Here is a 12509-nt window from a genome sequence, read left to right on the forward strand (position 1 = left end):
GTTTGTGTTATTTTCACTTGTTGTGCTTTTTCGTGCTCTTTGTTTATATTATTTATCCTATATGTTACCGCTTTATATCTGTCATCATGAGTCCATCCCCCGGCCTTCTTTCTGCAACAAGTCCGTAGTACACGTGTTGTACACAACCTCTAGTTTGAGTCACCCTTATTTTAGGGGGGGACCCGTCGGTGTTATGGAGTAGATGGAAAGCAAAGCAGCCACTATCGACCATACGCTCCCCCGAACAGCCTTGTTAGTGAACCACAACGTAGGTCAGCCTTTAGGTCATGCTTATGTGTATCATACGGACCTAGCGGGACCCACATGGACCTTTGTAGGAGACTCTCCTCTAAAGCATTCCTACGTGCTAACTGTTGCATTTTTTAAGGGTAACGTAGTCATTTGACAGACTGATTTTTGAAAAAAAGAAAAAAAAGAAAGGAATGTCGTAGTTTATTTTAGAATTCGTTATGGCTTTTGTTCTTCACAATTCAAAAACTCAAAAAGACTTTTTTTACGTTTTGCGAAAAAAAAAAGTTTTGTTCTTCGCCTTTTCTACTTATTTGTCAAAAAACAAAAATACCAAAAAGATTTTCTTCATAATTGGTGGTGTCAGTCTTAGTTGAAATGTCTAGTTGAAAATCCAAAAAAGTTTTATTCGTTTGTTTTGATTGTGCCTTTTAAGTGAGGGTCAATTTATTAGTTAATCGTTAATTGTCCAATTTGAATGAACTACGCATACCTGATTCCCTTCCCTCGGGTTGGGATACGTAGGCAACCCTCGGTGGTTCCGGTAAATTTTTTGTGTCTGCCTTTGTCTTAGTATTAGCCTAGGTCTCTCACCCTGTAATCTAGAGTTATTTGCCAAGTAGACTGATTTCGCTCAGTACTCCTGTTCGGCAAATTGGAGTCATGGATATGGTCTGTCCCATCGACATATGTTGCGTCAAAAATCCCAAGGGTTGGGAATCTTCTGCTCCTGTCGAATTTTTGAGATAACGTCTTATGTGTTATTACAGGATGGATTTGTCCACCAAGTCTAGAGTTCTAATGGTTGTCAAGGTGCCTAAAAAGATAATCAAATGGTGGGAAATGTTTAACTATGTTGATCAACAGAAACTGGTTAAAATATTAGGTGATCTTACGGAACTTCTGCATGTTACCCCTCGTCTAGATTTAATAGAGGCTTTGTTGACCTTTTAGGATCCAAGTAGTTTGGTGTTCAGGTTTGGGGAATGTGAAATGACTCCTTCTTTGGCAGAAATATCCGGTTTGTTGCATTTGCCCTATATCGAGAAGGATATGATCCGAGCGCGAAATCATACTGGCGTGAGATTTTTGCAGTCTTGTAGTTTAAAAAGTAAGGGTATCCGTTTGGTTTGTTTAAGTGACTCGTGGGTTTCCCTAGATTTTTTGTTCGATAGATTTGGGCCCTCGGAAGGTTTTGATTGCTTTTGGGATGAATTTCATGTGACTAAGGAGAAGTGGGAGAAAAAGCTTCTTGAAGTCTTCACCCTCGCTTTGCTAGGAACTTTAGTGTTTCCACTAGAAGAAAGACGTATTAATACCCGTTTGCAATCTGTGGTGTTGGCCCTATTTCATAAAGATCAAAACGACAAGGGCATTAATCAAAAGGGCAGGTTCACTCTCATACCCATGATTTTAACAGAAATATATAAGGCTTTAACCGAAGTGAAGGGGGGAAGGAGATTTTTCGAGGGCAGTAACCTGATATTACAGTTATGGATGATGGAGCACTTGCATGCACCTTCTTTAGTTAGACCAGACGTGTTAGATCATTGTATTCCCAATCGAGTGAAAGCCATGGATTCCAGGTTGCGTTTGGACAAATTCTCGCTACCCGTGGGAGTCGAGGGTTGGATTGAATTTCTTGAATCAAGAACCGGGGATAACATTTTGTGGACCTATGTGTGGCTTCGTCCGAAGACAATCTTGTTGGGTTGTCAGACGCAATTCCCTTTAGTTATGTTAGGGCTCAATTACACTAGACCATACAATCCTTCTCAGGTAATGCGCCAGTAGGGTAGGCTACAGGACGTACCACCAGCAGTGGATCTTCTGAAGGATATTGAGTACTTCAAGGACCAAGCCTTAGGTGAGAGCAAGTACGAGAAGCTTTGGAAGCATGAAACAAAGTTAGGTGTGGACACACTCAAAGAAAGTTTGGATAATTCGGGGTACACTCAGGGATATGGGGTCTGGCTTTAATCTATCCCTCGGGGAATCAATCTACCCTTACCAGCGCAGCTTAGAGGGAGAGTACAGGAAGAATGCATAGTAGACGATCATCAGGATGAAAGTGTAGGGTCCAAAGTGGAAACACTGAGGGTTCAGCTAGCAGATTTGTTCAAAACGGTAGAAAGGTGGCAGAATAATCTTTCCAAGTGCACTCCTCATGAAGCAGGAATACGAGCCCGAAGCTTCTTCCCCGGTATCAGGGTGTCTTTACAAGATATACTACAAAGTTTAAATGGGAGAAAGAGAACTTCAGAGGCAGGTCCGTATTAGTCAGGGTCATCACGCAGAGCACCAGTCTGAAAAACCACTTCTTATCTTTATTCAGTTTGAGTCTTTTATGTGTCTGTCTTTGTAGGGTGGTGTCGGTTTTAAGTCGAAGTCAAGTTGTTTTTGGGTATTAGAGTCTTTACTAGTAATTTCACCTGTGTCGTCTTAGGGGTCTATAATGTTGTTTCGTATTTGTTGTTTAGTTTTAAAGTGGTCTCAAACTTTTGTACGTTTTTGTTGTTTTCTTTCTTCAAAATGTTTTATTGTTACGTCTTTCCTTTGTTTGTTTATTTTCGGAAAAAAAGGTGGGTAGCGTTTATGCACATGCTGTCCGAACTACGCAAGATCTGATTCATGTACAACATGATACGTAGGCAACCTACTTTTGGGTTCGATCTAATCATTTTGTTTTGTTGTTTTTCATTATTTTTCCACTTTTAAAGAAAAACAAAAGCCATAAAGAATGATAAAATAAAGGTAGATAACAAGAGAAAAGAAGAGAACAAAGATTGATACGAAAAAAAAAGAGAAGAAAAAAAAAAGAGAGAAAAGAGAAGGAAAGAAAAATAATAATAAGTGTAGATAAAAAATAGTGTAGACAAAAATCAGGATGATGTTAAAATGACCTCGCTACCCTCAAAAGTTGGTAGAAATAAGCATGAATTTAGGGCAATTTTACCAATGTGATTCCCATTTTTGTTGTGTGCCCTAAACCTAACGGATGTCGTCTTTGATGAGCATGTTCTTTCAGACAAACAGTGGTAGGTTTGCAGCACTCTGGCTAGTCACCCATACTTCACCAGATCCAAAGCAAAGCTCGCCATGGCTAGCAGGGAGATTGAAAATTCGCTCATTGACCCGAATCAGGATCACAGGGAAGAAAGTTCTGAACACAATGATGAGGTAGTAAGGCTCAGGCAACAACTGATAGATTTGCAATGGGCATGGGCCAGCGGAATGCCTCCTCCTCCGCTCCCTAAAGGTCTTGGAAATAGCTCTAATTGCCCACTGCTCTCTCAGGCGCAATTCTCTGTTCCTACTGAGTCACCCGACCACGCGCTAGGATTCACTCCACGACATTATTATCCTGGCAGTTCTAGTGTGCCCTTGGCAGCTCCCCAATCGAGACCCGCTGCTCAGCCAGCGCCACCGATCACACCAGTATTCGTGGCTCCGCCACCACATGAAACTCCCATATATGCTGCGTGTCCCACAATGAGGCTTCCTAGGTCTTCCAGTGAGCCAGTACTGAAGGTTTCAGATGGTCAGTATTATGCCCCGGAGCCTACCTTGCAAATGAATGAGCCGTATGGGTACACTCAGCCGCCTGCATTTCCATTTGATACAGAGAAACCTGTCGCAACAGAGGAACAAGATATCATAGCCTGGAAACTGAAGAGTTTAGAGCAGGCTATGAGAAATCTGCAAGGGATCGGAGATTACAGGAGTGTTTCTTATAAAGATCTGTGCATTTTCCCAGACATCAATCTTCCCCCCGGTTTTAAGATGCCTAAGTTCGAGAAGTATGCAGGACACGACGATCCTGTGGCACACTTAAGACGTTATTGCAACCAGTTGAGGGCTGCAGGAGGAAAGGAAGAACTGTTCATGGCTTTCTTTGGCGAGAGTCTTTCAGATCTGGCCTCAAAATGGTTTATCGATCGAGATATCGATAAATGGAACAGCTGGGGTGATTTGGCTTCTGAATTTGTTCAACATTTTCAGTACAACATCGACCTGATTTCGGATGAAAAATCCTTAGTCAATATGAAGAAGAAGAGCACTAAAGGTTTTAGGGAATACGCGATAAAGTGGCGTGAACAGGCCGCCAGAGTAAAGCCTCCAATGAAAGAAAGTAAGTTGGTAGAAGTTTTCATTCAGGCACAGGATGAGACCTATTTTCAGCATTTACTTTCGGCAATGGGAAAATCTTTTATGGAAGTTCTCAAAATGGGGGAGATGATAGAGGATGAAATTAAGACCGGCCGAATAGTGAGTTTTGCCGCATTAAAAGCTACCACACAAGCAATTCAAGGTGGATCTGGTGCATTTGGAGGTAGAAAGAAGAAAGAGGACATGGCGACTGTCGTAGCTGGAACTCATTCCTATCCCAAAAGACCACCTCGCCCCTATCCCCAATCCCAAGCCCAAGTCTACACCCAAGCTCCATATATTTCTCCCCACTATTACTACCCTCCATAAAACCCTTTGTATTCTATTCCACCACCACCGTACCCAGTACATAGTGCGCAGCCATATGCCCAAACCCCTTCTTACCCGCAGTGGCGCGCGCAAGCTCCACAAAATTGCCCCTTCGTTCCACCAAATTACCAAAACCGCTCCAACCCAGTTTTCAGCCTAGGCCCGAGTATAAGAAGGAGAAGGCGGTCAAAAATCAATTCACACCTCTTGGGGAGTCATATGCCAGCTTGTTTGATAGGTTTTGAGCCCAATTCAAGGAAGGCTTTCAAATCCACCGCCAAGGAATCTCGATTATTCTTTAAGCTGTGTGTACTATTCTGATATGCCAAGCCATGATATTGAGAAATGCTGGCATTTAAAGAGGGCTATCCAAGATTTAATTGACACAAATCAGATGCTGGTCCAGGCCCCGGAGGGTCCAAACATTAACCAGAATCCGCTGCCAACCCATGCTGAAGCCAATATGTTAGAATTGATATATGATAGGAAAAAGTCTTCGAAAGGTTATAAGCCTATTGTCAAGATACAGACCATTGAGGAGAAATCGATGAATGTAGCGGAGTCTTTGAAAGCAATGTCATTGAGCCAGAAAGGAATGAGAGAAGATAAAGCCCTAGAAAACACAAAGAAACCCCTGATCACAGTACAAGATGCCAGAAGGTATGTTGATTTAAGCCAGGATAAACCTAAGTTGACAGTGGTGGGAGCTCTGAGTCAGCCCATCTTGGAGGTGAAAGGAGCGCTGGAAGCGCCTATTGTCCTCAAACCGGTGACCCAACCTCTGATAGTTGATATGAAAAGAGTTCCCTGGAATTATGGGCGGACTGTGATGACCTATCACGGGAAAGAAGTTATTGAAGATGTAGATGAGGTAGGGGGTATGACTAGGTCAGGAAGATGCTTCGTGCCTGAAAGCTTAAGAAAATCCAAGCCAACGTTGAGTGGACCGTCGTCTATCAAAAAGCCTATCACTGAAGAAGAAGCCAAAGAATTTTTGAAAAAGATGAAATTGCCAGAGTATTCAATATTAGACCAGCTGAAGAAAACCCCTGCTCAAATTTCCCTTTTATCTTTGTTGTTGCACTCCAAGGAGCATCGTGATGTTTTATTGAAGGTGTTAAATGAAGCATATGTCCCAAGGGAGGTTACAATCAACCATCTTGAGAAAATGGTTGGAAAAATCTTTGAGGTCAATCGGATCAGCTTTTCGGATGATGAATTGCCTGATGAAGGTACAGGGCATAACCGGGGCCTTTACATTACAGTGAAGTGTGAAGATTTCTACATCACTCATGTTATGATTGATGGAGTTTCAAGTGCAAATATTTGCCCTATTTTTACTTTGCAAAAGTTGAATATTGGTGCTGACAGGATCAGGCCCAACAATGTATGTGTTAGGGCTTTCGATGGTGCAAAATCAAATTTCATTGGCGAAATAGAACTAATGTTGACCATAGGTCCTGATGAGTTCGCCATAGAGTTTCAAGTATTGAATGTAGAATCCTCTTATAATCTGTTGTTGGGAAGGCCATGGATCCACAAGGCCAAGGCGGTTGCATCTACGCTGCACCAGATGATTAAGTTTGAGCATGACAGGCAAGAAGTAGTTATTCATGGTGAAGGAGATTTGTCAGCCTACGAAGATTCTCCCTTGTCTCTTATTGAAGCAAATAACGTAGAAGAGACATTCGTCTATCAAATTTTTGATACAGTGCCAGTGAGTCGTATCCCTGAATGGCAGGCTATACTGGGACCACAATTGTCTTCTGCTTCTATCATGATGGTGAGTGAACTTTGGAAATACGGATTTGAGCCAGGAAAAGGTTTGGGAGCATCTCTGCACGGTATAGTTCATCCCATATATCTGAGTGAGAACGTGAGCACGTTTGGTCTGGGATTTGAGCCTACAGCTGAAGATCTGAAGAAAGCCAAGGGAAGGAAAAAGGAAACATGGTCACTCCCTCGCCCAATTCCACTACTCAGTGAGTCATTTGTTAAGAGCGGTGTCACGAAGCATGTGGAATTTGAAGTTGAATTGGTTGATGACTTCCAGAACCTTTTTATTGAAGTTGATATGGTCGAAGCAGGAGAAGGTACCAGTATGGCAGACGCGCAATTCATAGCTCCAGCTGTCCGGCTCAATAATTGGGAAGTCACTCCTCTCCCCGTCAGGAGGGAGTTTTGGTAGTTTATTTTGTTTTTCTTTCTGTTTATCCGAGTTATTTCAGGGTTGTAATTTGGATTTTAGTTTGTTTATGTTATGTTGGTATCTATGTTTAAACCTTTCTATCTTTTATTTAATAAAATGCAATGTCTCTTTTGTTTCGTGTCTAATATATTTTTTTTTTACATAGTTCTCTTTATGCTGATTCTAATGACATGACATGCATGCGGAATTTTCAGCCAGATCTTAAAATCCAAACTAATCAGGATGTAATGAAGCAGGATGGGAAATATGATGAAGAAAAAACACTAGAAGAAATAAGCAAAGAGTTGGAACAGTTTGAAGACAAACCAAATCCTAATTTGAATGAGACTGAGCCAATAAATCTAGGGGATCAAGAAGATATTAGGGAAACTAAAATCAGTGTACATGTTTTGCCACAGCTAAAAGATGGAATGATTCAAGCATTAATTGATTATAAGGATGTTTTTGCATGGTCTTATGATGATATGCCTGGTTTAAGCACTGAATTAGTGGCTCACAAATTGCCAACTGATCCCGCATTCCCTCCCGTCAAATAGAAGTTGAGAAAGTTTAAAACAGATGTAAGTATTAAAATCAAAGAGGAAATCATGAAACAACTTGAAGCCAAAGTAATTCGAGTGGCTCGCCATCCCATGTGGTTATCCAATATTGTTCCCGTACCAAAGAAAGATGGCAAAATTCGAGTGTGTGTTGATTACCGTGATTTGAACAAAGCCAGTCCAAAAAATGATTTTCCACTACCCAACATTCATATTTTGTTAGACAATTGTGCTAAACACGAGGTCGCTTCTTTTGTGGATTGCTATGCCGGATATCACCAGATCATTATGGATGATGAAGATGCGGAGAAGACATCTTTTATCACACCATGGGGAACTTATTGTTATCGAGTGATGCCGTTCGGTTTAAAGAATGCTGGAGCAACGTACATGAGAGCCATGACCACTATGTTTCATGATATGATGCATAAGGAGATTGAGGTCTACGTGGATGATGTGATTATTAAGTCAAAAAGTCAGGCCGACCATGTTAAAGATTTAAGAAAGTTCTTTGAAAGGTTTCGCAGGTATAATCTCAAACTCAACCCGGTAAAATGTGTATTTGGAGTTCCATCTGGAAATCTGTTGGGGTTTGTAGTCAGCCGTCGGGGAATTGAATTGGATCCCTCGAAAATCAAAGCCATTCAGGATTTGCCCCCGCCCAAGAATAGAACGAAGGTGATGAGTTTGCTTGGTAAACTGAACTACATTAGCAGGTTTATTGCTCAACTCACGACCACTTGTGAGCCCATATTCAAGTTGCTGAAAAAGAGTGCTGCGGTAAAATGGACTGAAGAATGTCAGGAAGCATTTAATCGAATCAAAAGATATTTGTCCAATCCGCCCGTGCTGGTACCCCCAGAGCCTGGTAGGCCTTTGATCTTATATTTATCATTCATGGACGATTCCTTCGGTTGTGTCCTGGGTCAACATGATGTCACAGGCAAAAAGAAGCAGGCTATTTATTATCTTAGCAAGAAGTTCACCGCATATGAGGCCAGGTATACTCTTCTTGAAAAGACGTGTTGTGCCCTAACTTGGGTAGCACAGAAGTTGAAGCACTATCTCTCATCCTATACTACTTATCTCATCTCCCGCATGGATCCTTTGAAGTATATCTTTCAGAAGCCTATGCCAACGGGTCGATTGGCAAAGTGGCAAATATTGCTTACCGAATTTGACATTGTATATGTGACTCGAACCGCCATGAAAGCCCAAGCCTTGGCAGATCATCTTGCTGAGAATACCATCGATGAAGAGTACGAGCCATTAAAGACATATTTTCCTGACGAAGAAGTGTCGTGTATCGATGAAGTTGTTATAGATGCTGATCCAGGTTGGAGGTTATTCTTCGATGGAGCTGTCAATATGAAAGGAGTTGGAATAGGTTCGGTTCTTATCTCTGAATCGGGACAACATTTTTTGGTAACAGCACAACTTCGATTCTACTGTACTAACAATATGGCAGAGCATGAAGTCTGCATTCTTGGTTTGAGGTTAGCTATTGATATGGGAGTCCAAGAATTATTGGTGTTGGGAGATTCGGATTTGCTCATCCATCAAATTCAAGGCAATTGGGAGAAGCGAGATTTGAAGCTCATCCCGTATCGACAATGCTTGCAGGAGCTATGTCAACGGTTTGTGTTAGTGAAATTTAGCCATATTCCAAGGATTCATAATGAAATTGCTGATACTTTAGCCACTCTGTCTTCAATGCTCCAACATCCTGATAAAACTTATATCGATCCAGTGCATATACAGAGTCATGATTAGCATGTTTACTATAATGCAGTTGAAGAAGAGCTCGATGGAGAACCTTGGTTCTTAGATATCAAGTGGTACATTCAGTCAGGAGAATACCCATCATATGCCACCAACGATCAAAAGAGGGCTATTAGGCGTTTGGCTAGCGGATTTTTCCTAAGTGGGGGAATCTTATATAAGAGAACCCCAGATCTGGGACTTTTAAGGTATGTAGACGCAAAAGAAGCCTCAGCAATCATGGTTGAAATACATTCTGGAGTATGCGGGTCTCATATGAACAGTCATGTCTTGTCAAAGAAGATTCTTCGGGCAGGTTATTACTGGCTTACTATGGAAAGAGATTCTATTCAATTTGTTCGAAAGTGTCATCAATGTCAGGTACACAGTGATCTGATACGTTCTCCTCCTGTTGAGTTACATGCAATGGCTGCGTTATGGCCGTTCGTGGCTTGGGGAATGGATGTGATTGGACCGATTGAACCGAAGACATCAAATGGGCATAGATTCATTTTGGTAGCCATTGACTACTTCACAAAGTGGGTAGAAGCAGTAACTTTCAAGTTAGTGACAAAGAAAGCGGTAGTAGATTTTATTCATGCCAATATCATTTGTAGATTTGGAATTCCTAAGATGATCATTACAGACAATGCTGCCAATCTCAATAGTCATTTGATGCAAGAAGTATGTCAACATTTTAAGATCGCGCATCGAAATTCTACTCCATATCGCCAAAAGGCCAATGGTGCTGTAGAAGCCGCCAATAAGAATATAAAAAAGATACTGCGAAAAATGGTACAAGGGTCTAGACAGTGGCATGAAAAGTTGTCGTTTCCATTGCTAGGTTATCGCACCACTGTTCGCACTTCAACAGGGGCAACTCCATATTTATTAGTGTATGGGACAGAAGTGGTCATCCCTGCAGAAGTTGAAATTCCCTCTCTTCGAGTCATTGTAGAAGCAGAGATTGATGATGATGAATGGGTAAAAACCCGGCTGGAACATTTAAGTTTGATTGAGAAAAAAAGGCTAACGTCTGTGTGTCATGACCAGCTGTATCAGAGGAGGATGGCTCGAGCGTATAACAAAAAGGTCCGTCCCAGGAATTTTGAAGTTGGTCAGTTGGTATTGAGGCGTATCCTTCCTCACCAGGGTGAAGCGAAAGGCAAGTTCTCCCCTAACTGGCAAGGTCCCTTCGTTGTGAAGAAAGTGTTGCCCAATGGAGCCTTATATTTGACAGATATTGAAGGCAAAATGGCAGAAATGGCTATCAATGCTGATGCGGTCAAAAGATACTATGTATGATATTTGATCCTTTGTTGAGTTTATTGCATGTTTAGTACTTGCATTTTTGAAGATTGATATGATGAAGACATTTTATTCTTCTATCCAAACATTGTGTCATCCCTTGTTTACCCATTTGAGCTTCGTTTTATTTTTTTTTCTCTTTCATATCCCTCTTTTGGAATCAAAATAGAGTCAAAAATAAATGTCGAGAAAATAAGAATAAAAGAAAGAGTTCAAAAAAAAATCAATCAAAACAAAGAACAAGCTGATAGAACTACGTCTGACCTGATTCTCCTCTCTCGGGAGTGAGATACGTAGGCTGCCCAATTTCGGGCTCGGTCCAACCAAATAAAGATCTAAGATTCACCCAGTCAACAAAACTGGGGCATAAGTTAATGAGTTGTTTGAGTCGATTCCAAAAGTTGTAAGTCCCACCCCCACTTCAAGTATCGTTTGAGCCTCTTACCATCTTTTCTAACCTTAACCAAAAACCAAGTTACAACCAAATAAAGCCCTTCGGATCAATTTTTGATAATGTTAAGGCTAAGCATGCAATGGATATGATGATACAGTGTGAAGTACCGCTTGTCTCCCTCAGCATAAGAAATCAGGAAAGAAATAAAAATGAGAGAGTCTTATTGGTGAAAACCTTTGCAGGCACCATAAGGCGATGGTGATTTGAGAGAAAATGAATGGTGAGTTGAGAGAAAATGAAAATGAGAGAGTCTTATTGGTGAAAACCTTTGCAGGCACCATAAGGCGATGGTGAGTTGAGAGAAATAACAATGAGAGAGTCTTATTGGTGAAAACCCTCACGGGCACCGTAAGGCGATGGAGAGTTCAAGAGAAAAGCGAAAAGGGAAAAGAAAGAGATTTGTTGGCAAAAGTCTTTTAAGATGTCGTCAGTCAAATGTGATGTATGAGTCCAATGGATTTGAAGTAGCGGCTCAGCAGCAAAGGCATGAACTCAACAACAAATGGGAATTTTGGATAGAAAGATCAGGCAGCTCAATCCAAAATGCATGTCATACTCATTGGAGTTGGTTGTTATATTCAGATAAGTTTTCTTTTTGAATATGGGACATTGCCCTTTTCTTTAATTTACCTATTCATGCTTTTTGTCTTTTTATGTCATTTATCAAAAATAAAAGTCCCCATCATTTCTTTACATTTTAAGTCAATTCTGTGTCAAAACAAGCGAGAAAGGATTTCAAAATTTACTACCAGTCTTTCCAATTATATGAGGAAAAGCCAAGGAACAGCACAAGAAGAAATATGATCGTAATTCAACATGAAGCAAAGGAAGTCTATCAACCGACAGGCTATTGGATTCATAGAAAACATTCAGATTTGGGAAAAGAGTGCACCTCAGGGGCATGGTAAAATGGAAACCCGTTGTTTGAGTCAGAGCTCATTTCCCTCAATATGGGTCCGGGTCAATGATGCGGCAAGACAGGGCGAGTGTTAGTGATTTGGAGCAAAGATGAAAGGAACAATTGCTGGGGCAGATACCTGAGAATCCAAGATCTGCAACCCACCACTAGGTTTTTAACTGACAAATTTTCTTTGTTGAAATAGGGGCAAATTCGCTTCACTTAATTTAGCTACCATTGGAAAGGCACATCCATGGGATTTTACTTTATGTTCAGGACCCTCCTGAAAAATGAGATTTTACTTCATGTTCAGGACCTTCCTGAAAAATGGGATTTTACTTCATGTTCAGGACCCTCCTGAAAAATGGGATTTTACATTATGTTCAGGACCCTCCTTAAAAATGGGATTTCACTTTATGTTCAGGACCCTCCTGAAAAATGGGATTTTAATTTTTGTTCAGGACCCTCCTGAAAAATGAAATTTTACTTTATGTTCAGGACCCTCCTGAAAAATGGGATTTTTACTTGATGTTCAGGACCCTCCTGAAAAAATGGGATTTTACTTTATGTTCAGGACCCTCTTGAAAAATGAAATTTTACTTGCTGTTCAGG

At 41.0% G+C, this 12509-nt stretch overlaps 1 protein-coding gene across 1 annotated transcript; it reads left to right on the forward strand.

The window, feature by feature from the left end:
* Positions 1-5536: 5536 nt before the first annotated feature.
* LOC124896035 lies at positions 5537-10542 on the forward strand (the record flags this gene model as incomplete). Its single annotated transcript, XM_047407071.1, is given in 8 exon segments — positions 5537-5960; positions 6150-6912; positions 7083-7217; positions 7350-8832; positions 8908-9553; positions 9655-9689; positions 9691-10017; positions 10126-10542. Coding segments are annotated over 8 exon segments (4230 nt in total), but the record flags the coding sequence as incomplete, so codon positions are not given.
* Positions 10543-12509: the final 1967 nt, after the last annotated feature.

The sequence above is a fragment of the Capsicum annuum genome, chromosome 2 (genome assembly GCF_002878395.1).
Source record: "Capsicum annuum cultivar UCD-10X-F1 chromosome 2, UCD10Xv1.1, whole genome shotgun sequence".
Lineage (NCBI taxonomy): Eukaryota > Viridiplantae > Streptophyta > Magnoliopsida > Solanales > Solanaceae > Capsicum > Capsicum annuum.